Below are 27,149 nucleotides of genomic sequence, written 5' to 3' on the forward strand. Positions count from 1 at the left end.
TGTTTGTTTCTTTGTCATTTATTTGAAGAAATGAAATAGGAATGTTGTCATAATTAATATGCTCAGTGTGCATTTTCTCTGGAGCATCAGACGATTTAAACAGTCTGAATGGGGAACTGAGTTGAGTTTCCTGCTTAATGTAACTGTCTCTGCTAAGCACTGACAAATTACAGGGACTTAAAAGCAACAGGATCTCATTTGATTTTCCATTCTCTGACCTCCCTCCTTCTTCTCCAACCACCCCTTCCCCCTCTTCTTGGCCAAGATAGATAAAGAGATAATGCCCAGCTCTGTTTGCAATTAAATGATTTTCTTTCTTTCTTTCTTTCTTTCTTTTTTTTTCCTCTGCCCTCCCCTTTCTGTGTTTTGACCCTGCTGCCTCCCCAAAGAGGACTGCACAATGATATGGAGAATGGGACCCGGTTTGACTATACTGCTGGCATTATTGCTGGTGTGTGGATCAGAACCCCACGGGCAGACCATGAATAGAGGAAGCCGCGGAGGGCAGAAAGTGCCTCTGGTTTCTGCTGTCAACAGAAGGCCAGCTCGGTTACTGAGGCACACGGGGAGGTCTCAGGGAATTGAGAGAACCACTCGGGAAGAACCAAACCTTCAGCCTCTCCAAAGAAGGAGGAGCATACCGGTATTGAGAGTAGCTCATGCCACCGCACCGCCAGCCTCGCTGGGCATCCATGGGGCCCCAGTGAGAACTCAGAAGAGCCCAGCAGCTCGGAGCTCTACCCGTGAGATGGTCCGAGATGAGGGGTCCTCAGCTCGGTCAAGAATGTTGCGCTTCCCGTCTGGGTCCAGCTCTCCCAACATCCTTGCCAGCTTTGCAGGGAAAAACAGGGTATGGGTCGTCTCGGCCCCACACGCCTCGGAAGGCTACTACCGGCTCATGATGAGCCTGCTGAAGGACGACGTGTATTGTGAGCTGGCTGAGAGGCACATCCAGCAGATCGTGCTGTTCCACCAGCCAGGCGAGGAAGGAGGCAAGGTGCGGAGGATCACCAGTGAGGGCCGCGTCCTGGAGCAGCCCTTGGACCCCAGCCTCATCCCGAAGCTGATGAGCTTCTTGAAGCTAGAGAAAGGCAAGTTCGGCATGGTGCTGTTGAAGAAGACATTGCAGGTGGAGGAACGCTACCCTTACCCCGTCAGGTTGGAAGCCATGTATGAGATCATCGACCAGAGCCCCATCCGCAGGATAGAGAAGATCAGGCAGAAGGGTTTTGTGCAAAAATGTAAGGCCTCTGGAGTCGAGGGCCAGGTGGTGGAGGAGGGGAACAATGGTGGAGAGGCAGGAAGGCCAGGCCTGAGTAGTGAGAAGAGGAAAGAGGAGCAGAGGAGAGCGCAAGTGCCACCCACCAGAGAGAGTCGGGTGAAGGTGATGAGAAGACCAGCCACCACTGCAGGGACCCCTCACCCCCCTCCTCCAACCCCACGGGCCACCACGCTGCCTCCAGCTCCGGTCACAACAGTGACGCGGGCCACCTCTCGGGTGGTGACGGTAGCTGCAAGACCCACAACCTCCACGGCTTTTCCGACCACCCAGAGGCCCTGGACCCCCCGAGTGCACCTTTCTTCGGCCCCCCACAAGCCCCCCGCAACAGCCGAGGTGACCACTGCCAAGGGGCCAGTGGCCTCAGAGAATCTCTACCCTCCGCCCAGGAAGGAGCAGCCCAGGGAGAGGCCCCCGACGACTAGGAGGCCCAGCAAGGCCACCAGCTTCGAGGGCTTCACAGCTGCCCCTTCCATCCCCATCTCCGAGCCCAGCACCAGGGTTGGCGTGGGCCGTTTCCGGGACAACCGCACAGACAGGCGGGAGCATGGCCCTAGAGAACCCAATGTGGTGCCAGGTCCTCACAAGCCAGCAAAGGGGAAACCTCCCAAAAGGAAAGCCCAGGACAAAATTCTTAGCAATGAGTATGAGGATAAGTATGACCTCAGCCGGCCGACCACCTCTCAGCTGGAGGAGGAGTTGCAGGGGGGAAATATGCCCCCCCAAAAAGCGAAGGAGTCTAAAAAGCACGAAAAACTTGAGAAACCCGAGAATGAGAAGAAAAAAAAGGTGAAGAGTGAGAAAGCAGACAAGTTACTCAAGAGTGAAAAGCAAGTGAAGAAGGACAAGGCTGAGAAAAAGAGCAGGCAGGAGAAAGAGAAGAACAAGAAGAAAAAAGTGGGGAGGACAGAGCAGGATGGCCACCTGAAACCCACAAAACACTTCACTCAGAATCCCAGGAAGTTGGTGACCGACCTGCTGGGGCCCTTTGAAGGCAAACGAAGGCTGCTTGTAAGTAATCTTCTCCTTGGCATTGTTCTGTGGGCTGTGGCAGTGTTAGGACTTGGAGTGTTATTTTTCTAAAATCACATTATTGGGTAGCAGGCTATGGCTAAACAAGTAATCTGTCAGGAAGATCAGGAGGTTTGTCAAAGAAGGACAGCCAGGCCAGTAGCTCCTTTTGACTTAGATATTCTATGAACACAGACCCACGGCCCTAAGTCGTCAGTGACTGAGGAATCTTAGCCATGAGCCCAGGGAAGCACTCAGCTCTTCTGTGCTCAACTTCTTCCAAACCATCCCCACCTTACAGCTCTCTTCCACAGGACAGTGCTAGATACAGCTCCCTTCTGCCAAGTTCAAAGAAGAATAAAAGAGTTAATAAAATGGAATGCATTGATGGCAGTCACAATTTAGGAAAAGGATTTCTTTCTGCATGAGCTTATAAACTAGAAGCATGTGTATGGGAAAATAGCAGGTCTATATCAACAGTTAGGTCTATATCAACAGTTTGGAGACTCAAAGGGGAAAGTGTGGCAGCCTGGTTGGGGAGTGGGTATGACTGGTAGTGGGGAAGGGTCCTTGTTTGTTTAGCCCCACAAATATATTTTTAAAACCAGCTAGCTAAAATTTTCTCTCCTAAAGCTTGCCTCCCCCACAACTGCCCAACTACCAGTAAGAAGCGAAACGAATGAAGTGTGGAAGCTGGGTTAATTGCTCCATTTTCTGATCCCTTAGAGGCACATATGAATTTGGAGTCAAGATGTCATGTCAGTTTCTCCTGGGCCTCTAAAACGTGTGTGTGTGTGTGTGTGTGTGTGTGTGTGTGTGGAAAAGGAGACATGCGGTCCTCTTTGCCTGTGGTTCTGAGTGCCCTGGGTGCCGAGCAAGTCCCAGGTCCATCTCAGTAACTCTTTTGGCCGTTCCTTGACACCATCCAAAGAATGACACCAGAATCTAGTCAGACCCAAGAGGGCTTTGGGCAAGAATAAGCATCATCTTAAATATATGGGAAATTTTCATTATTGATGAGAATGACTCATCTTCTCAACGTCTCCTTGCCCTTATTTTAGTGCCCTTCCAAGATTTTGTCCCTAGCTTCTTAATGCTGCGTTTTAATCCAGGCTGTCTAGGAGGAAAAGGGCATGATGCAGTTAATTCAGAGAAATAGATCTGTAAGTTAATGCCGGGTAACCTGAATCAGAAGTAATTCTCTCAGCTAGCTGGCTGGGAGGGAGCTGTCTCATGCCAGTGAGGACAGCATCTATCCTGCTGCAGACACAAGATGACTCCATGCCCTGCATTCCCACAGCCAAGAGATGCTCATCTCTCAAGGTATTTCTTAGAGGGTCTTTTCATTTTTCTAACTAAATGGATTAATGATCTGAGCAAAGTGACTCTGGTGCCCATTTATCTTTTAGGGGTTTCAAAAAGTTCAATGTGCTCACTTTGAAATGTTATTCAGAGCAGAATCCCTTGTGATATTTATCGTGGATGGAGCATGTCCCCAAATTCTCTTAGCAGTTCCATCTGGTGTATCTTTGTAATAGAACAAAACCTAAATTTCAATTGATTCTACAGATTCCTGTGTGTGTGTATGTCTTGTTATATATATTTTGTATGTTGGTACTCGTTTCTAACCAGAGCCTTAAAGTAACTATATAAACTTAAGTTAGCAGAGGATTGGCTGACTATTAGAGTTGTTTAACAACTACTTGGTTATTGCCAGAGTACACAGGTTTAAGTGGGAATGTTCCAGCCAAAACCAGAAGAATCATTGATTTCAGAGTAGAATTCTACCTGGTAAAGAACTTTTGGGGGCAAACTTCTCTCTTTGGGGTATGGGAAATCATCACTAGCATACTTTGTTGCCCTCTTTCTGAGTACCTGGAACTTTGTCCAGCATGGTCAGGTTTTAACCAGCGGGGAAATAATCATGGGTAAAGTGTCAGGATTGTAATTGTGTACCCATCTGGCAAATACTTCCACTGCCTCTAGCTCATGAGTCAGAAGAAAGGGGTTTTCATACTATATCCCTGATATTAGTCATGCCTTTCATTTCTTTCCATTCCCTTAGTCAGGGATTTGAAAGCCTGGCTGGGTCTTTTCTGCTTTTAACAGTATCCCTGATCATAAATTTCTAGTGAATGAAAACTCAGACAACAGCTTCTGCTGATGTCATGTGAGGCAAAACAGAAACCAGCTGGGCTTGCTCATGGCAGTGTTGCTCTTGGACCAAGATCCAGGATTGTTATTAGACAGAAAATACCAACAGGAGGCATTTCAGCCTTGCATCTCAGTCCCATGTGTGCCCAGCTGATAATCATATCAGAACTGTGTTCTGTGAAGAGCTAATAATGTCGATAATAAAAATGGATTAGAAAAGGCATGATAAAATAAATGCAACGGAAAGTCAAAAGATGGAGAGGAGTCTTTAACCACACAGAGAGGAAACCAATGTCTCTGGGAGAAAGATTTTGCTGGTGCCGCTTATCTTTTTTCCATTCATTCTTCCTGTCAAACATGGCTGATGTTATTCAGGAAGTTTCAGTGATTTAATTAATAGTCATTAAGGCATAGCAGCCTCCAAACTATTAAAGTACAGATGACAACATAAGCCCCCCAACTGGCCTCAACCTAACCCTGTGTGCTCAAACTGAAGTGAGATTTGCGTTCCAAGAAATTGTGCAGGCCTTTTAGCTTCTCTTTCCAGATTTTCAGTAACCTGGTGCTCAGTGACAATAACCTAGTCCTTTGATTTATTTATATCCTTCTTTAACACTTAACTACTTAGAGAAACACTGGCAGTGATGGTACAGGTTATAGTTGGATGAATAGCATCCTAGTGATCTTAAGAGGAGCTACAGGTAGAGCTAGGTCAGAGGTCCAAACCTTCTGTCTCTCAGCTTGTCAACCAAAAGGGGCACATCCTGCAAGGTGCTTTGCTGAGACTGTGGATTAATTTTCATTAACAACAATCCCATGAGGAAGGACTAATTAACTCCATTTACAGAAGCTTAGACAGATTGAGGAGTTTCCCAAGGTGTATAGCCAATACATGACAAAGCCAGAATTAAAACTGAGGTATGTTTGATTTTAAACTCAGGGTCAATCACTTCCCCGTTCTGTCTTCCCAGGGATGTGAGCTTACTGTGGGCATGTGCCATAAAGGGAAACGGAAACTGAGAAATGAACCTGTTAGTAATACAAATGTTTTAAAATTCCTTTTCAATCTTGAATTACTCAGAAAAACAGTAAGATATACCAATTGTCAACATTTTGTGTTGCGCACTGATGTAGAGTTTCTTCCTTTAAAACCCAGCTAGTTGTTTGTACCTCAACTCACTGGCTTTCCACATAGTCAAGTGGAGAACAATACATTGAATCCCAGTTAATCTAATCCCTCAGACTGATTGATGCTGGTCTGGGGATGACAAAATTGAGAATATGGATGAGTCTTTTATGAAATATGTGGGGTATAGCTGAAAAGTCATCATGCTGTGCTCTGTGCCCATTGACCTGTCTGTCAATGAACAAGAAGCTTCATCATGCTGAAATACATAAATTCAAGTTCAAGTATTCTTTGGAGACTGGATCTCCCATAATTCAAGTATGTTAGTACTTTTAATCTTACTACAGAAATTTGGATATTGGGACAATAATATCCAATACTTACTTGGTTTAATTTTAGGAAAGAATATAAACCTCCTATTTACTGAGGCAGACTACCAGCTGGAATGCCTTTTCTCAGAATCCTGTAAAAGTCTAATGTTTTGAGCTTAAGACAGTACTTGGAGTAAGCTGACTTAAAATATCCTCCCCCCAGCATCTTCCCATTCCAATTTGCACCCTTTACTTATGCAAACTAACTTCCTTATAGTCTGAGGCTCCTTGTGCCAACACGCCAGTTGGAAAGTTGGAATAGAAACATAAAAAAGAACAACACAATTCTAGCTTCATGATACATGCCCTGATTTATCACCACCAGACTAGAAAGAGGCCAAGTGCCAGACAATAAAGTTTAGTGGGAAGATCTGTGCTAAGTCTCTTCAGTCTTCTAAAATGCTCTTTTTAAAAAGAGGAGACTGGAAATGGTTACATTTTAAACACTGTTTGAAGTACTGCCACACTAGAAAATGAATGGGACATAGATGTCAATACACAGGGAAAGAGTCACTGAAATATGTTCAGATGATCAGCCTCCTTCACTTTCTGTGTTGCAAACTCAAGGAGCAGATTGAATGTAAAGGAATATGTCTGTGGGCTGAATCTAGCAGGGAACCACACCTCTAGCAGGAGTGACTGATGTAACCTGAGGAGCACTGTGCTCCTACTACCTACTAGGCAGTAGTGGGGCTGGGGCTTCAGTGCCTTGATGAATTGATACTCTAGTTATGGAGATGTGACATAAACATTAAACAAAATGGTAAATCAAGGAAATACATAAATTCCAGATAAGCCACGCAGATAATAAGAACAGTAATTAAAAGGAGAAAGTGATCGTTGTGGAACAGATGAGACTTTAAGGAGGATGCTGCATTTGAAGAATGACTCAGATTCTGATAAGGTGGAAGGGAGGGGAGGAGATTCTGGGTGAGAAGGGTGACATGGGTGAAGGCAAAGGAAGGAATGTGAGTGAATTATTCAAAGGCAGCATACATCTATGATGCTCTGGTGTACATACCCTGTATATATTTATCTAATATATATACTAGTATATATGCTTGATTCACTACTTTATGAGTTCGTAGGAAAGTTGTTCCAAAGATAAGAAAACCAAGGTTTAGAAGGTTAAAGGGCTTTGCTGAGGCTACAGAGTAGCCAGGGGTTGAACTAGGACAAAAATGCAGGTCTTCGGATTTGGACTACAATCACCCTTTCTCTGTGCCAGTCAGTGTAGATTCCTTTCATTTCATAATTTAGGCCAGTCCAGGGTGAAGAGGTCACATAAGGGAGGAATAGGAGGAAAGGTTAGCAAGAGAGAGCCTGAGGCCAGGTTGTGGAGGGCTAGAATCTAGGAAGTGAGTCATGCTAAATGAATATTACCTCCCAGGTGGGTTAAGGCTTCCCTGGGCAAAGGGCCTGAGGTGAAAGTAAGCATCAGAGCCCTCTATTTATTTAAGTGCAGTTCCCACTGGGTATCCACAGTCTAAGGCTACTGTGTTCAGAGATACATGGGAGAAGCTGCCTGGCAGATGAGGTTTGGTATGATTGTATATTTGAAATTCTCAGTTATGCACAAGGGGAAGAAAGAGACCAGAAGGGGCTTTGAGAACTCTTAAAATCCTGTCATAGCATAATCTGTCCATGGACTGTAAAGGTCCATGAATGGAATGGAGTCTATGCATGGATCTGAAGTTTCAGAGCATGTATTCTAAACATGAGCCTATCCTTCCTTTTGGGCTTCCCTGGTGGCTCAGACAGTGAAGAATCTGCCTGCGGTGCAGGAGACCTGGGTTCAACCCCTGGGTTGGTAAGATCCCCTGGAGAAGGGCATGGCAGCCCACTCCAGTATTCTTACCTGGAGAATTCCATGAAAAGAGGAGCCTGGCTGACTATAGCCATGGGGTCTCAAATAGTCCGACAGAACTGAGTGACTAACACTTTTACTTTCTTTCAGGCTTCCTTTAGGTCAGGGGGTCCAAAATCATTACTTTCAATTTCTTTTTTACTATTTTGTTTTCTCACTTAAACATTCATTTTATGTATTTCAAAATAGTGTGTCTGTGAGCCAAGACAAGCCAAAAATAAAAGACTAAAATATACCAACTGAAAACGAAACACCTAGATATGGACTACCTTCAAAGCATAAAGAAATATTTTCAAATGCCATGTAGCTAATTAAAAAACTAACAAAGCAAAAATACCATCACTATATCTTTCTATAGCCTCCTTAAATCTTTTTTAAGGCTAAGTATGAATCAATGAATAAATTAAGGGAAATTTATTATTTTTCCTCTTGGGGAATTATATTTCTAAAACAAGCATTTCCTATCCACCCTGTCCATCTGGAGAGGTACATAAACACAAAATCAAAAATAGATGAAATCATGTCTTCTTAAAATAAATAACAATCTGAGAAAACATAAACAAAAGCTTCATCGTGGAAAAATCGTTAATGTTCTATTCAAAAGCTATTGAATTCATTTTGATTTCCATGAAGGATACTATTTTGTCAAGCACAGAGAATTCTTAGAAGGGAATGCCTGCAGGCCATAATAAATACATTTTGGACAGAGCAAAATAAACAGCAAAATGAGCTGGGACCAGATTTATTACTATCTTGATAAAGTATTTGATAAAGAGTTTAACAACATGGTGACTTCCTTCTGCAAAATGCCAAGCTAATAGCCACAAATTTCAGGAATATTTTGTAAGGTTAGACGGGTAAATAGAAAAGTGCTTGATAAATTGGTCAAATGAAAGGAAGTGTATAGATGGGGGAAGTCTCTGGTGGTCCAATTCAATCCCTGGTCAGGGAACTAAGACCCCACAAGCTCCACCATGCTGTGAGGTCCCCCCCAACAACAACAACAACAAAAAAGAATGAGAGAGAGCATATAGAGGCTGGCCTCTGAGCTAATGAGAAACCTGCCTAGGTTTCTCATCATTCAAAACACAGACAAAACTGTGTTTTTTGCAGACATCAATTGATTAAGCTGTTTGGGGTTGCTGCTGCTGCTAAGTCGCTTCAGTCGTGTCCGACTCTGTGCGACCCCATAGATGGCAGACCACCAGGCTCCCCCGTCCCTGGGATTCCCCAGGCAAGAACCCTGGAGTGGGTTGCCATTTCCTTCTCCAATGCATGAAAGTGAAAAGTGAAAGTGAAGTCGCTCAGTCGTGTCCGACTCCTAGCAACCCAATGGACTGCAGCCTACCAGGCTCCTCTGTCCATGGGATTTTCCAGGCAAGAGTACTGGAGTGGGGTGCCATTTAGAGAGATTAAAAAAACCCTGGTCATCATCAGAATAAAATTTCATGTCCTTCCACCTCAGGGCAAACAGCACACGCCCACACATTCGTTGGATGTGCTACACAATCCTGGTTCTCTTCAGGAAGAAGCTAGTAAAATTGGAGAAGACTCAGGAAAAGGCAACAAAAGTAATCACCATAGTAGAAAGACTTTTATATCTGGCTAGATTACAACTTTGAGGCATTCTTAGGGAGAGAGTTCAAGAGGAATCTCGAAAAATAAGAGTATCCTCAGTTTATCCAAAATAGTGAAATCTGTGTTTTCCCAGACAGTTGGTGGTTAAAGCATCTCTTTTTATTGCTCTGTCTTCTTTTTCCTCAGGGGAAGTCAGGGGGTCAAATTGAGTGAGAGAGACACAGGGGCTAGGTGGAAAATGCCAGGTTTGAATTGGAAAGAAGGCTGAACAGAAAGAGAAAAATTCATCCTCTTGGAGGGTTTCAGCATCAAAGACATCCACCATGAGCTCTGTGCAGGCCCAATGTGACAATGATTATATTCTGAGACAAAACTGGGCCAAAGGGCCATTCTAAAAATTCTCTGCAAGTTTACTTAATGAAAATTCTAAGTTGTGGAGTGTTTCATAGTGCCCAAGACCTGGCTATGAACCTCAGCCCCGTAAGATGTGAAACAATAGTGGTAGCCACCGAATTCACGAGTGTCTGAGCAGCCAATTAAGGTAATGAAGATCAAAATAAAGGGAGAGAGACAGCATTTATTGGACAATTATTGCATGCCAAGTGTCATGTAATGCTTACAACAAACAGCCTTGTGAAAGAAGTATTCCTGTGCAGAGTTCATAAATGAGAAAACCAAGACACATGGAGACCGATAATGAAGGCAAATGACAGTGGAAGTGAGCAGAAACTCTAAACTGTCTGGAATCATTTTTTTAAGAAGGCCTTTCCAAATAGTCTCTTTTGGCTTTCCAGTTTAGGTGTCAGTCTAGTTTAGGAATGGCAACCTACTCCAGTATTCTTGCCTGGAGAATTCCATGGACAGAGGAGCTCAGTGGGCTATAGTCCGTAGGGTCACAAAGAGTTGGACGTGACTGAGCGACTAACACACACATCCTGTCAGTCACCATCAGCACTCTATTCCAGATCATCCCTCTGACTTTTCCCTCAGTGTGAAACTATCACTCTGAGTTCATTTTTTGCTTGCTTTTTCCCTCCTCCAGCTGATCACCACTCCCAAGGCTGAAAACAGCATGTATGTGCAGCAGCGAGATGAGTATCTGGAAAGTTTCTGCAAGATGGCCACCAGGAAAGTCTCCGTGATCACTATCTTCGGCCCTGTCAGCAACAGCACCATGAAAATCGACCACTTCCAGCTAGGTTCTCTGAAACAACTTAATTATTATATTATTGCTTTTCTCTTAGCTAAGGTGGGGCATGCCTTATAGGAGAGGTTGGTGGGGAATCAAAAGGAAAATTTGGGTTTCACAGAGGGCTTTCTTGTGGTAACAAAGGTCAGTCTGCCTAACTACTTATGTAACTGTCTTGGATGGTTCTGGCTTAAGTTTTGAACACTTAAATGAAAAATATGCAAACAGTCTACAGTTTGAAAGTCAGTAAGATGGGGGAAAAGGAGAGAAGTAATTCAGTGGGCAGGGGTGGGGGAGGTATTCTGACGTAGAATAGCCAGAGAGGTATTCTGACACTTTCTTCTGTATCCTGCGTCTTCTTGCCTGTGAGCAGCACCATCTGATCCTCCTTCAGCCTCTATGCTGCAGGCAACTCCCTCGTAAATAGGGTCCCGCACACCCTTCAGAGTCCTTGACTCTGGCCAGGCTCGGGGAGAGTGAGCGGGGGCTGAGAGAAGCTGTGAAACTAAATGAAAAGTCACTGGAAATATGGACTGAATGGCGCCCACATCCTTTTGGAAAGCAGAAGAATTTGGCTGAATGTAGAGTTTTCACAATTTTTCATATTAATGATGCATGTGAGGCATACAACTCAGTGTTGAGCAGCTAAGGTCTAACTCGCCATGGTTCTCATGGGAACATGGCAAAATTTACTGTGAGTAGTTATGCCTCATGGTCAGAAGCCCCAGATCTGACCCACCCAGTTTCTTTTATAATTATTACATCTCTAGAGCTTTATTTAAAAACAAAAATCTTTCTTTCTTACATAATTTTTCTACTTTTGTTTACTGTTGTTTCAACTATAATGAAAATCCTTTTTGTGCCATTTGCATATCCTGCATATTTTTCATAAAATATATTTTGTCTGAAAGCACATAAAGCATACTTTTTCCCATTAGGTAGCAATTTCTGAGGGAGTGAGGGGCCTTACCACAGCATGTGGGAATCTTACTTCACCTACCAGGGATCGAACCCTTGCCCTCTCCTGTACAGAGTCTTAACCATTAGATCACCAGGGAAGTCCCTCCATTAATTAACATTTAACTTCATTACATATAACATCTTACTTCACAGATTTTTCTGTCACATACTCTTGGTGCTATGAACACATATCAGTTGTAATTAAGTCATGATAATGTCTGTTGATTTTTAACATAGTCTAGCTTTCTAAATCATATATGTATTTTTTACTTTTGTAAAGACACTTAGCGTGAGATCTATCCTAAACTAATTTTTAAGTGTGCAATACAGTATTGTTTACTATAGGTACAGTGTTGGCCAGCCAGTCTCCCTAATTTATTTAGGTATGAAGTTTCAGCTGTGCATTCTCTATTTTTATTAGCTCACTTTTCCCTGAGATAGTTCAAAAGGAAAATAAATAGCATCTTTTCCAATGTATTAGGAGCCCCTGGTGGCTCAGATGGTAAAGAGTCTGCCTGCAGTGCAGGAGACCTGGGTTCTATCCCTGGGTCAGGAAGATCCTCTAGAGAAGGAAATGGCAACCCACTCCAGGATTCTTACCTGGAGAATCCCATGGATGGAGGAGCCTGGCAGGCTACAGTCCATGGGGTCACAAAGAGTTGGACATGACTGAGCAGCTTCACTTTTTCAATGTCTTATCATAAGTCATTAGTGGAGCAGTGATTGATTTGTGGACATTTATTCCTTACAATGCATATGTTTTTCAGGGAGAACAAAAAGAGAGAGTTACCTTACTCTTTGTTGGTAAGAGTCCTTACCAACAACAACCAATAATCATACATGCAAAAGACACAAAAGAGGTTCTAGAGTCAACGAGGTTCAAATCCACAGTCATAATGTATTTGCATGTAACCTTGAGCAAGTTACTTCCTAAGTCTCAGCTTAGAACATAGTTATATCCATTTCATAGGTGATGATGAGGATTTAATGCTGTTACTGTGGTCATCACCACCATTTGATCTGGAGATCAATGAGCTATCAGAGGGCCTAGGGCACTATAATTGAAAAATACTTGTAATTGCTTTCTGCTCGTTAACAAGGAATCCTCACAGCTGCTCCTCAGGGTCAGGCTGCCTTAATCCTGTAGGAGACAAAACTGAAGCCCAAGAGACTAATACTGCAAAGCCACATGTTTGGTGCTTAACTGGGAGTCAACCTTTGGCTTCCAGGATTGTCAAATAGTAGCAGGAGCCAGTGAGCTTGATTATAATCCAGATGTCTTGAGAGGAAGTAGGCACCCAATCCAGTACAGAGACTTGCTGGCTGGTGATGAAAGCCTTCCTCCACCAGGTGTTCCTGGTATCAAATGTGTCACCCACCAACTCACACAAAGAATTCTCGTTCCTTATTTCAGAGAAGTTTGGAAAAATCATTATGTCTTCCACCTCAACCTGTGCATGGTCCTAACTGTTACAAACATCTGGTGCTGCCTTGGCAACCTGTTAGCATGAATCCTGATGTCTTTTAGACATCTGGATTGAATATGAACTGTAGAGGATGAAGATTTTCTTTTCTGCCTTATTGGAAGTCAGGTATTGTGATTTGGTTGTTTGCCACTCATTGAATGGCAGCTTGGACATGATTTGGGGGGCGTTTGATTTTGTTCCTCATCTAATTCCTGGAAGGCCTGTCTCTCCTTGTGTCATGTCCCAGGTTACCTTTATGAGAAAGGCTGTAGTGCATTCAGCCAAGACTGGGAGTCAGCCATGAGAAAATAGAAGTTGGCATGCACCATGGTCTCAGTAAACCAATCTCCAGCCTTGACCGATTTTCAGCTGGAAATCTGTCAGATGGCCTTACTTTCCTTAAAAATAAATCAAGCACTCTCTACTCTTCCAGACTTTTACGGGGCCTTAAAAACAGAGGCCCACATCCAGCTACAGTGTGGGCTGTACTCAGCAGCTGGTCCATCTTGCTAAATGTATTTGGATTATAGGTGATGAACCTATACATACCAGGAAGCCTACTTTAAGATTTCAGTCATTAGCCTAATGAAAGTTATTCATTCTTGAGAAAATTCCAGTGCAGAATAAGCCTATCTGGTTTTGGCAGCCCAGAGTATATTATACATGAGGGTTTAGAATGACCCAACATACACACACACACAAATTAAAAATAAAGAAAAAAATTTTTAAAGATAAAAAATAGAGTGACCTAACACACAAAGGCATTTTTAATTGTCAGAGGTATTTAAAATATCAATTTGAGATAGAAATATTGGTGTCTATGCTAAGAGGATGGATTATAGAGGAAGTTTGTCAGGTGGGAAGGAGTTGCTGGCTAAAGGCATTTTATTACAGAATGAAAAGAGAAGAGGGAGGAAAACATAGTGAGCATGTATATATGTATATTTATATGCTTAGCGAAATATATAGGTGAAAAATATTTTTGACACTGGTATTGATCACTAAACTTTAAGAGCTAATTTTTTGGGGGGGAGAAGGCAATATTTTGATAGCTTCTTCTGAAGGAATGAAAAAAGGAAAGAGGAATAGTTGGTGGAAGTGGAATGTGGCAACAAGGAGAGGCAATTCTGATTCCTTAGTCATAAGAGTAGGGAATTCCTAGGTGAGTCTCTGGAGTAACTTTTATACCTGAGACTGATAGAATCCATTTCAGCCTAGAATATTCTGTCTTTTATCCTGTTGAGAATTGTCCTTTATGGACAACCTCACAACCATCCGGATCCATAATAAGGCAGAAATGCTGCTTTCCCACAGAAGCATCTGAAAAATTGACCCTTTGTCCCAATTCCTCCCTTCTTCAGTGATGGTAATGCCTGGCAGCTGCCTTCTCTAGACCCTGCCACTCTGTGCTAGGAGACAAGACTGGATGAGTGATCAAACTTTCAAACAATGCCAACAATGCCTTTGGTGTCCCTCTCTGTTTATTCAGGTTTTGATTATCAATCAGTTTGTCCCCTAACTTGTGTGACCACCCATTGCACTGCCTCTAACATCAAGCTTATCACTGTCAAGATCAACCCCTGACAAGCAAGGGATTAAAAGTACCTGATAAGTCAAGTGTATAAAACAAGTGCTTGAAGAATGTGGTGGAGGGACAGGCTCTCCCAGTTGCAGTTATCACAGCATTGTATGTATCCCAGAGTTCTGAAAAGGGGGTGGATTTAAAGGAGGAGCCTTGAAACTGAGTAGATTTTTTTTTTTTGGATAGATGATGACGCTATCAAAAGTACTTTTTGCTTTTATTCAATTTTTTAAACAAATGATACGTTTTTTGGATTCCAATGTCAACACTATATAAAAAGGTATTAACAGACAAGTCTTACACCCATTCTTGACCCTTATTATTCTCTGCTGCCACAGTAATGTTTATGATTCCTTGTTGATCCATTTAATGGCTTCTTTATGCAAACACAAATCAATATAGATACCTATATTCCCCTTCTCTCTCTTTTTTAAACAGAAAAATGTTTTATTACCTTGAGTTGGAAAAATCTTTTTTTTTTCACTTGAAATATAGCTGATTTACAGTGTTGTATTAGTTCCAGGTATATAGCGAAGTGATTCATGTATGTATAATTATAAACTCTTTTTCAGATTCTTTTCTGTTACAGATTATTACAAAATATTGAATACAGTTCCCTGTGCTACACAGTAGTTCCTTATTCCTTTTCCCTTCTTTTTACACAAACAATCAGTTCAGTTCAGTCACTCAGTCGTGTCTGACTCTTTGTGACCCCACAGAAGCATCTGAAAAATTGACCCTTTGCCCCAAAGGGTCTGCCGCATGCCAGGCCCCTGTCCATCACCAGTTCCCAGAACTTGCTCAGACTCATGTCCATTGAGTTGGTGAGGCCATCCAACCATGTCATCCTCTGTTGTCCCTTCTCCTCCTGCCTTCAATCTTGCCCAGCATCAGGGTCTTTTCTTATGAGTCAGTTCTTCATATCAGGTGACCAAAGTATTAGAGCTTCAACTTTAGCATCAATTCTTCCAATGAATATTCAGTACTGATTTCCTTTATGATTGACTGGTTTGATCTCCTTGCAGTCCAAGGGACTCTCAAGAGCCTTCTCCAACACCACAGTTCAAAAGCATCAATTCCGTGGCACTCAGCTTTCTTTATGGTTCATCCATACATGACTAGTGGAAAAACCATAGCTTTGACTAGACATAGCAAAGTAATGTCTCTGCTTTTTAATATGCTGTCTAGGTGGGTAATAGCTTTTCTTCCAAAGAGCAAGCATCTTTTAATTTCATGGCTGCAGTCACCATCTGCAGTGATTTTGGAGCCCAAGAAAATAAAGCCTGTTACTATTTCCATTATTTCCCTATCTATTTGCCATTAAGTGATGCGACCAGATGCCATGATCTTAATTTTTTTGAATGTTGAGTTTTAAGCCAACTTTTTCACTCTTCTCTTTCACTTTCACCAAGAGGCTCTTTAGTTCCTCTTTGCTTTCTTCCGTAATGGTGGCATCGTCTACATATCTGAGATTATTGATATTTCTCTGGGCAGTCTTGATTCCAGCTTGTGATTCATCCAGCCTGGCATTTCGCATGATGTACTTTGCATATAAGTTAAATAAATAGGTGACAATATACAGCCTTGATGTACTCCTTTCCCAATTTGGAACCAGTCTGTTGTTCCATGTCCGGTTCTAACTGTTGATTCTTGACCTGCATACAGATTTCTCAGGAGACAGGTAAGGTGGTCTGGAATTCCCATCTCTTGAAGAATTTTCCACAATTTACTATGATCCACACAATCAAAGACTTTAGCATAGTCAATGAAGCAGAGTAGATGTTTTTCTGGAATTCTCTTGCTGTTTCTATCATCCAGCGGATATTGGCAATTTGATCTCTGGTACAAATAATAGTATATTATATATCTGTTTTGCATTGTTTTTCACCTAAGTGTATTTCCGGAGATCTTTTCTTATTAGTACATAGAGATCTTCCTCATTCTTTATTAAGCTATTCTGAGATTCTACCATAGTTTATTTAACCACTCCCCTTGTTGAGGAACATTTGGATTGCTTTCAGTATATTGTTATTATAAACAATTTCAGAATTAACCTGTACACATATCACTCTATGTATGTGGGTATTTCTTTACAATAGATTCTGAGAAGTAAGACTGTTGGGCCAAATGGAAAGTATATCTAGCTTTGGTAGATATCACCAAATTTCTCTCCATGCAAGTTGTATGATGTTGCAAAACCACCAAAAATGTGTAAGAATGTCCATATCTCCAAACATCTTCAATAGAATGTATGATCAAACTTGTGAATGTTTTTAGCCAATGCTGTATGTGAAAAATGGTATCTTAAATGTGATATAGTATTGGGTTGCATTTCTCTTTTTATAAATGTGTTTGAAGATTTTTTTCATATATTTCAGGCAACTTTATACTTTGTTTTTAGTGTCCTTTGCTTATTTCTCTATTGGGTTGTTGGTTTTTTTAATCTCAATTTATAGGTATTCGTTATAAGACACTGACCTAGTTTGGGGGTGGAGTTCAGGAGTTTGTTTTAAAAGTGTTGCTCAAGTGATTCTGATTTGCAGTTAAATTTGGTCTACAGCAGAAAGTTGAGTGGCAGAGAGAAGGGAAGAGAGGTCTAGAAATGTAGATTGGCACCCAATTTTAGAGAATTTCAAATACCAGGAGAGAGAATTCAAACTTAATTTGGTAAATTAAGTGAAGTCACTAAAGATTTCTAAACATATTTTTCAAATAAATTTTAAATACCTTTTTAGGTTTAATAGTCAGTCTGTAGGACAGAAAAGCACCTGACAGCACACATTCTTCACAGATAAGACAAATTGTTCTTTCTAGGGACCAAATGTGAGCTTCAGCTTTGAGATCAGAAATGGCCAGGCTAGTCTCATATACCCATTCAATTCAGTCACTCACTCATCTCACAACTGAGTGCTAAGCAGGGAAACAACTCACTCATAGAGTAAAACAGGAAGGAACAAGTGGATTGACAACAAAGTTAGTTAAATTTATCCATTATCAACTAAAAACAATTCAGCCTCTGCTGGAGTCTTTACCTCCAGATTTATCCAAAATGCAACCAAGAGATTTTTGGTCTATACTGACTTCTTAAATAGGATAATTATATTTTAAGTGCCTTATAAGTATGTTTTATTTACTTTGTGCATTACTTCAGGAGAGAGTTTATTAAGGTCTGGTGGTGCAGCAAAGTCAGTGACACTCAAAAGACCAGAATGCCAAAGGAAAATGGAATATATTACTCATTCATTACTCAAAAAGGAAACTGCACCACACCTCACAAGGTCATGGGAGGAACACCAAGTTTTGGTCAGGAAGCAGAAGCCAGAGTGAAGAGAGAGCCTAGACCATGGTTATTATTGGGGTTTCCATGGGAAACACAAGGTGAGCTGGGTGAACAGCTGGTTAGGCTTGGGGCTGTAGGGTATTTCCTAATTGCCTGGTTCCTGGCCCTGAGACAACTGATTGGTGCTCCTGGGGCCATGAGCCAGATAAATCTGGGTCCAAGGATTGTATTTTAACATGCCTTCCAGGTGTTCATGATGAAGGTATACAGTGAATCCTACTTTGAAAAACTGCCAGAGCAGATTTGGAGCTCCTGAAGCAAAGGGAGAGCTGAAGTTGTCCCAGGACATTGGAGGAATGACCTGAATTTAGGGATGAGAAGGAGGAGGAGGAGAAACCATGGGTATCACAGAGAGGCAGCAGTCACAAATGGAGGCTTTACATACAATGCCTGACATACAGGTGGTGTTTAATAAGTTGCCTTTGAAGTTGAATTTTTCTGCAGTGTCGTTGCTGTCTATAGTCAGACATGGAAAAACAAATACGTGAAGAAATTTACTACTACCTGAATTTAACCACTGACTTTTGGAGTTGGAGTTCTTAAAGGGTGGAAAACTAGGCAAGTGCTTCATTTACAGGGCCAGTCCTCATCGGCACACAGCAGAGCTCACCCTCCCAGCTGTCCCTCCTCAAAAATCTTAGGTCCAGGGGCAGGTTGTGTGAAATGACCAAATCCCACAAAATGGGCTTGGATCTATGAATCATTTTAGCTGGATTGGGACCATGTGGACAATTTATAGGATGTATTCTAAGGAATGTTTGCTTTTAAGCCCTGCTACCCTTAACGAAGACTAGAGAGCTTTGGCAGAATCTGGATAAATTTAATAAGAAGTTCCAAATCATCAAAAGCAAAAATGAATGTATATTGAGGATTAAAAATAGCGTTCCTAGGTTCAAGATAAAATCTGATTTGTAAAGTGTTAAAATCAGAACATTAGTTGTTAAGGATGCTTACAAATCAGTTTTTTAATGATTTCCTTCATCATCATAATTCATATTAATATTATTAATCACAAAACAAAATATACTCCTTGTTAAAATTTAAATAATATAGACTCACATAGAGTAAACAGTCAAAGTTTCTACCTTACCTCTTCTCACTCCCCAGAGGCAACTATTATTATTAGCTCTATGTCCTTCTGGAGTTTTTCCTATGTATATTCCCATATGGATGTATTTTCTTTTGCTTTATTTCCTTTTAACCAAGAATAACATCATACTTCGTATTTTATTCTGCAAGTTGCTATTTTTACTCAATAGATAAACTAAACAAAAACCAACAGCATGAAGAACTTAACAATTCTTTTAAAGTAACATATTTTATTAATGATAGTATTCTTTCCCCTCTCATTATGATCTACTTGGGAGAATCAAGCTTCTTATTTATATACTTTCAACAGTCTTAATCAAGTAAACCAAAGTAATAACTAAATTATAATTGCCCCCTTTATATCAATAAAAGCAGAATAGTTTGTGATACTTGGCTGTATCACCTTTGTAGATACAAAATTGTGTTTTTTTCTACTGTAGTACTATTCATTGGGTAACAGCGTTGATAATAACCAATAAATTTCCTTCCGTAATAGATTTATTATCACATATTTGCTAACTTTAACATTTGTAAATTTTTTAAAACACAGGGGATTATTCTACCAGTAAAAATTTTAACAGGGTTGAGGGAAGCACTGTGACCTGTATGGGATGAAAGAAGTCAATAAACCCGTCTATCATTTCCAAAGTGTTTTCCAGGCATGGTATTAATAGTTTGTCATGTTCAGACTTCCCATTAACCCAGTGGCACCTGCAGGAACCTCTCTGAATTATAACAGTTTTCAGGGCTTGATATTTGAATATATATATATATATATACACACACACACACACACACACATATATATATATATATAGCATTAAGAACTTCTATAAATTCAGTAACGTTTTACTTAACCTTGTATTCACTTACAAAATTTATCTTATGAATAGCTTGATTTTTTGGAGTCAAATGACCAGACTTGAACATAGGCTTTTTATTTTTCTCTATGGCAATGACTGGAGAATTCCATGGGCAGAGGAGCCTGGCTGGCAACAGTCCATGGGGTTGCATAGAGTCGGACACGACCAAGTGACTAATATACACACACATAGCAATGACATAGTTCACTGTGTCCCAAAAAAAAGTCTCTAATAAAAGGAAGGAACAGACACCAATTTTAGAGTTAAATAAATAACTAAAACTAAAATAAAATTTTAAGTGAAATAAAGCTTAACCAAAGAATCTGGGTCTGTTTCCCTGGTAAATCACAATAATGACTCATCCCCAGGCTGAGTTGGCAATCTTCTTCCAGGAATGACTCAGTAGCTTCATTCTAAAGTTGCTCCTTCTGATTCACTATAACCAGGGTGGGCAGAGATGGGGTTCAATCATCTTTGGAAGAGTGACTTTCAAAATGAGCTTGTTTATTCATTTGTTTCTATATTTGTTCACTTTGGAAACATTAGTTCAAACAAAGTACTATTTGAATGTGTGCAACTAATGAAAGCAGTTCTAATTAACTCCGGATGGAGGCTCAGATCCTCCACCCTTTGGTTTCCCACTGACTTCTGTTTTTGTCACATCCATATTTATTCACATTTCATTTGCCTTAAGACAATGAGAAACCTATGCGAGTAGTGGATGAAGAGGACTTGGTAGACCAGCATCTCATCAGCAAGCTGAGGAAGGAATATGGAATGACCTACAATGATTTCTTTATGGTGCTCACAGATGTGGACCTCAGAGTCAAGGTATGGGTTCCTGTTTTGGATGATGCAGTGCCATTCCTTAAGAGAGAAACTCATTTTGGGGGGATCAGTGAGTCTATTATACATACAACTGAGCACAAATTATTTCATAAATGGGAAAGTTTGGAAATGGTCCAAATAGTTACCACTGTCCTATAGAATTTGTGGTCTATGGAAAATATTGGATTGGATGACCCCCTGTAGCTCAGTTACTTGACTCAGACTAAATTCTTCTGTAACATTAAAGTTATGCATTCACTAGACACTTGTTGAATGGTTATGATGTGTCAGACCCTGGTGATAAAAAGTGAAGAGCATTTAGCTTCTGTTTTAAGAAAACTCAGATTTAATATAGGCGTACTTTGGAGGAACCTGGAAATTTATCTCCTGATTCAGCATGGGCAAAACAGTAGGGTTTTACACCTAATTTCTTCCTATGATAGGGACAAAAGTTCTGAACCATGAAAAATTATGCCATGTAGTCATAATAATAATAATAATAACAATAATAACTAACTTTATTGAGTTCTTTCATTATGCCAAGCACTCACCTCAAATATTTACAATTCTTATCTCAAACTTGTAAGAGAAATAACAAGTATTATCTTTGTTTCAAAGAGGCCAGGAATCTAGAGTTGTTAAGTAACTTGCCCAACTTCACCCAGTTAATGTTAGACTTCATACACACACAGATTGACTCCAGAGCCCATGCTTACATGAAAATCCTTAGGAAAAAGGCTGCCTGGGCTATTAGAATAGCTAGGTCAGCCTGAAGTATTTTTCTGGATCTGGAGAGAGATCCCTTCAATAATTCATTCTGCTTTTGTGTTTTGCCACCTCTAGTGTGAAAGGATGGACTAGATGATCCCTAAGGTGTCTGCCAGCTTACACATTTCATGATTAACTAAATTCCCATTGAGGGCAAAGCTCCAAGCCATGTCCTGACTTCTCTCTCTAACTTACGCTGATTATGCTCAGCCAGCTCCCAAATCCATTTCAGGTTGCTGTTCTAAGTCCAGGCAGCTTTGAGGCAGGAAACTGAATTTCATTATCCTTAACTTAGAGTCCCCAATTTTTTTTTTCTGAGAATATGTTAGCAAACATGACCTAATTTTAAGTAATGCTCACTCAATAAAATAGTCCCTGGGAATCACATAGAGTTTATATAGATTGTTTATTCATTTATTTATTTACTTTTTGGTTGTGCCACGAGGCATGTGTAATCTTCCCCTAACAAGGATCAAACCCATAGCCCCTGCGTTGGCAGCGTGGAGTCTTAACCCTCGACCACTAGGGGCATCCCATGTAGATTCCTGATGACTACAGAGCAAGCATCCTTCTGGTGGAAAATCACCCTTATTGCTGAGGTCAGATACTCTTACATGTTCTTGCATTTGATTTTTTGTGTTAGGTACAGAGTTTCTGCCTTTCTCTCCAGTTGTGTAATGAACAGGAACCAGGTTAGTCCCAGACACAGGGAAGTAAATCTAGGATATGTGGGGTGAAGAAGGCATGGACCCTTTCCAATAAAAAGAGTGAAGTGAAGAAGAAATCCTCATGGAATGTAAAGGCAGTTGTTTCGTGGATTCAGAACCTCAAAACCTCAGCAGAGGACTATTGCAGGAGAGAGTTTATAAACAAATAATCCCTCCAGGCTCTGTTTTTCCCAGAGCTCCCATGAATTCTCCCAGGCTCTCCACCCTCTGGACAGAGGGAAGAAACACCTTAATGCATTATATACTTCCTACTTTTCCTTCAACAGCAATATTATGAGGTGCCTATAGCAATGAAGTCTGTGTTCGATTTGATCGATACTTTCCAGTCCCGAATCAAAGACATGGAAAAACAGAAGAAGGACGGCATCATTTGCAAGGAAGACAAGAAGCAGTCACTGGAAAACTTCCTATCCAGGTACATCTCCATTGGAGACACCGAGGAGGAAGGCAGGAGAGCGTTCTGAGTGAGCTAATGAAAACCCCAGAGAAACACAAAGCAGACGTGTCTGTGCAGGGTGACCTTCCCTGTGAGAAGGGGAAGTGTCTGTCTGCTTCACAGCACTCTGCCCAGTAGGCTTATTCTTGTCCTGTTGGAAGTGGCTCTGATTGCAAGGCTGGCTGGGATCAATTCCAAGCTTGAGTGTTGATTTGGTGGCTTTGGATAAGTCTTTTCTTTCTCTTCTGCTTTTTTTTTGGGACACTGATACATAATTCTGACCTGTAAGGGTTAATTCATTCAATCAATCTGGGGGCTTTGTATATTGTACTTACATTTATTGGGCCTTTTCTAGTTCCAAATGGGATTTGGAACACTGCTTAATTTTCTACTTCCTTCCAACTCTGCAGAGAACAACAGAAGTTCCACTAAGACCTTAAAAGGAGAAATTCTCCTGACCCAGATCCCTGATTCCTTGGGGAGTGTGGTTTGTTGAAAACCCTTGTAGGGAAACTCCGGTACATACACAAAAAAGTGTTTTTAAAAAAAAAACCACCCTACTTTTCCCCTTCTTCATTCCTTCCCCCATGATGGATGAAAATTCTACAAATCTTTGGGACTTTAAGGAGTGCAGGGATGCAGAAATTTCACCTACAGCAGCAAAAATTCTATGATTAGGAAATAGATAATCTGAATTCCTCTAGATTCGGGAAGCTTGGGTCTTTTAGGAGATAACATCATGATGTGTGAAGAGCATGGGACTCACCATTCATCCAAGTTTTCAGTTTATAATTTTCTAGGTATGTTGTCTCTATGCTTCCAATTAACCTGCCTTAAAAATCTTTCACCGTGAGAATAACAAGAGCAGGTAGCCCTACCTCCACTTCAGTGTTGCTGTAATCACCTTTTGTGCCAAGCACTTCATCTTCCCTCCTGTTGTTTCACAATAATCACATGATATAAATACTGTAACTACTCTCACACTAATGGAGACCACTCAGGCTAATGGAGATCAAATAACTTTCATCACTGAGTTAAGTGTCAGTGATGCTGAAAGCTCGGCCTCTTTGCATCGGTGCCAAATCAAATCTTGGAGACAGAGTTTTGGGTGTTAAAACAGTCATTTTACATTTACCATATTTCTTTCAATTGCTTGAAATAAATACAACCTTTCTGGGTATTTAAATGATCCATAAGTTTAATAAGTTAATCTTGCAAATACGGTGAAGTTTTCTCAAATGTTCCAGTAACTGTATATGCTTAGTAAGATTTCAACCTAAAACCATGCAACTAAACCACATACTCAAATCACACTTCCTAGTTTGGAGTTTCAAGGCTATCATTTTAAGCCAGATACTCTTAAGTTTCACAAGAACATAAATTCATAAAGAAAATTAGGCTCCTTCTTAGGAAAATATATTATTACTATAATTTTGATTCTTTCCAAACTTCCTCTTCTTAATTCTAAATCTTCCAGTACTGAAAGATGTATACCTATTGAACTAACCCCTAAACTCAGATAGCCTGATTTGTAAAGCAGACAGTTATTGTCTAGCTCATTGATATTATTTACAACTCAGGATTTAGGCCAGCCATGAGACCTGCAGTTACAGACATGATGATGAATTATTTGTGCCATTTCCAGGTAGAGGTTCTTTTTATAATCACATGTCGTGGGTTTCAAAACTTCAAAGGAAAAGCTGGCATTATCTCACTTTTGTTCACTCACAATGCTTGCAATGCTCATTCAAGTTGATCACCGATTTGCAATTGCATTTTTTAAATTCTTAAGAAATTATACATATTTTCCATCTAAAGTCTTTTGAACTAGATAGGGCCCTACAACACATAAGCAAATGTATTTTCCTTCCAGTGTAAAAGACTACAAGTTCTTATATTCACTGCTCTTTCAGGAATATACATCTGTTATGGATAGTCAGAATGGCCTATGATTATAATTTAGATGTCCTATGGTTATCTGTGACTATGGTCACAACTCATGGAATCATTGTGCTGATAATTACCATTGATCTTAAAAATTAAAGTGGAATAGTATATTACTTAAAGGCGTGAGTAAGATAACCCTGAAGTTGATTCCTGGTTTTTCACTTATCAGCTGTGTGACCTTGGACTTATTGCTTAACCTCTTTGGGCTTTAGTTTTTTCATTTGCAAAATGGAGATAATAAGTTTATCTATTCTTAAGATCATTATGAAAGGTAAATTCAATACGAAAGATAATGATAGCCTAGAACTTAGCACAAAGCAAGTAATTAATAAACACTGGTTATTAGTAGTATTAGGGGCTGTATATTCAAGTCCTAGTTAGAGAGCTTTGTCATCAAAGGAGAGCAAAGAGAAGACTTAATAAATACCTTCAGAACTGAAACCCAGGCAGAGAGAACTGAATTTTTTTCTCTCTTTTCTACATAACAGCTCTGTAATAAACTAGTATCCAAATGGGAATTTTCCTTCAAATTTGCTGAGTTGGTGGGCCTACACAGCCTGGTTTCAGCTCACCAGACTCTGAAGCCAGTCTAGTCTTTAGTGACACTCATCTGGTTCAGGCTATAATTATCTTTCTCTAAGACAGAAGCCCCAAAGACGGGGCACATGCACACTAATTTGGGAATGCCAGTTAAGAGAAGCAAACACATACATAGCTTGCAGTTTTTATTTAGTGACACGCTAAAGTGACAGAAAAACAATTTGTCCAAAGTAAGGGTCTGGGCCACATCCACATCTCTTCTTACTTCCACAGAAGTAGTTTCATTAACATTTGTTCCTTCGGGGCTGGGAGCTGGGGCCTTGGATCTTAATATGAAAGTCTGTGGGATAAAGAATCACCACTTAGGGGAAACGACCCTCTCTCCGTTGTGTCTGCCACAAGTCTCAGATCCCAGCCCTCTCTAATCTGACACCATTCAGTGGTGCACACAGGTAAACAAGCCAAAATAGACCTCACCCAAGATAGCTCCCTCCAGGATACCCTGCAGCTCTATATGGGGGCCAGAAAGGCTGGCCTGGTGTGGGTGCTGGCTGGGAAGGGGTGGGAGTCAGGGGTGCTGGTCTGGCAGGCCTCCTAAGGAAGCAGGGAAAGCACAGGAGACTGTCTTCTGTGATCCAACAACAGTCCTGTTCCCTTTCCCAGGAAACCTCGGACAGTCTCAGATTCTCCTCTCCCCTCCTTTGTGCCACATACATTCATCTTCTATCCTCAGTGGAGATTTAAGTTTTTCTTTCCCTTGGAAGAAAAACAAGCGGAGGAAGCTAATGTAATGTCACAGCAAGCAGCTCTTGGTGAGTCTTGCTAAGGCGCCAATTCAGAGGTTGTATTTCATCAGATTATCATTTTCTCTCATTCACCCAAACCACTATTCCCCCAAGTGGCCATTTTCTTTGGGATTGAAAACTCTCCTGATCACTGAGAGGCTAGAAGGGGCACAGGGAGAGAAGCCATGAATAAAATCAACTGGCTTCTGGCTCCCTGAGTGCACTGACACCCTGCAGTCAGCAACACTGACTGCAAAAGGCAGAAAGCAAAAGACCTTTCTCCGTGAAGGTTGACTTTGAGACAACTGCACTCAGCGTCTCTCTGGATGCACACCCTCTTTCCTTCATATCCCTTTAGGGACCCTGACAGTGCCCGCCAATCATTAACACCTCTGAGAGGGGTAGACCAGGGAAAGCACTGGACCAGGACTTAGAGGAATCTGAATTTTGGTACCACCTCTTAGATTTACTAGTTGAGCAAGTCACTTCACTTCTCTAAACCTTGTTTTTTATCTGCAAAATGGGGAAAGCAAGCCATGCCCTCGATGAACTCCAGTGAGGAATGTATGTTTTTTGTTTTTTAATTATTATTTATTTACTTATTTATTTTTGGCTGCGCTGGGTCTTCGTTGCTACACAGACTACTCTAATTGTGGTGCGTGGGCTTCTCATGGCAGTGGCTTCTGTTGCTGGGGAGCATGGGCTCTAGGGTGTATCGGCTCAGTAGTTTCAGTTCCCAGGCTCCAGAGCATAGGTTCAATAGTTGTGGTGCATGGGCTTAGTTTCTTGGAGGACATGGGATCTTCCTGGGTCAGGGATAGAACCCATGTCTCCTGTACTGGCAGGCCAATTCTTTACCACTAAGCCACCAGAGAAGCCCTCCAGTGAGGAGGAATGTGTGTTGTGTAAGTGAAAGTGAGCTATAAAATGATACACCAACATAAGGATTAAATCGATTATCATATGGCATCATGATAATGTCCAAAATCTGTTAATGGACAATGGACATTATCCGTCAGACGAAGTTCTAAATCTAAAGCCTGCAGACTAAGACACTGTCAATATCTATGCCAACACATGGATAACTTACATTGATGGATTTTCAAGTTTAATTCTTAAAAAAAAATTATTTACTCATTTGACTGCCTGGGTCTTAGTTGCAGTACTCTGAATGTATAGTTACGGCATGTGAACTCTTAGTTGTGGCATGTAGGATCTAGTTCCCTGACCAGGGATCAAACC

General features: G+C 41.1%; 1 protein-coding gene across 1 annotated transcript in view; it reads left to right on the top strand.

Annotated features, from left to right (window-relative positions):
* Window positions 1-27,149, top strand: part of CCDC80 (coiled-coil domain containing 80) — a 33,094-nt gene that overhangs the window by 949 nt on the left and 4,996 nt on the right. Inside the window, exons 2-5 of the mRNA XM_043875508.1 lie at window positions 390-2,290; window positions 10,429-10,585; window positions 20,570-20,706; window positions 22,466-22,614. Of these exons, the coding sequence (XP_043731443.1) occupies window positions 401-2,290; window positions 10,429-10,585; window positions 20,570-20,706; window positions 22,466-22,614 (2,333 nt within the window). The 5' untranslated portion in view covers window positions 390-400. The remainder of the gene's footprint in view (window positions 1-389; window positions 2,291-10,428; window positions 10,586-20,569; window positions 20,707-22,465; window positions 22,615-27,149) is intronic.

Source organism: Cervus elaphus, chromosome 19 (assembly GCF_910594005.1).
Source record: "Cervus elaphus chromosome 19, mCerEla1.1, whole genome shotgun sequence".
NCBI lineage: Eukaryota > Metazoa > Chordata > Mammalia > Artiodactyla > Cervidae > Cervus > Cervus elaphus.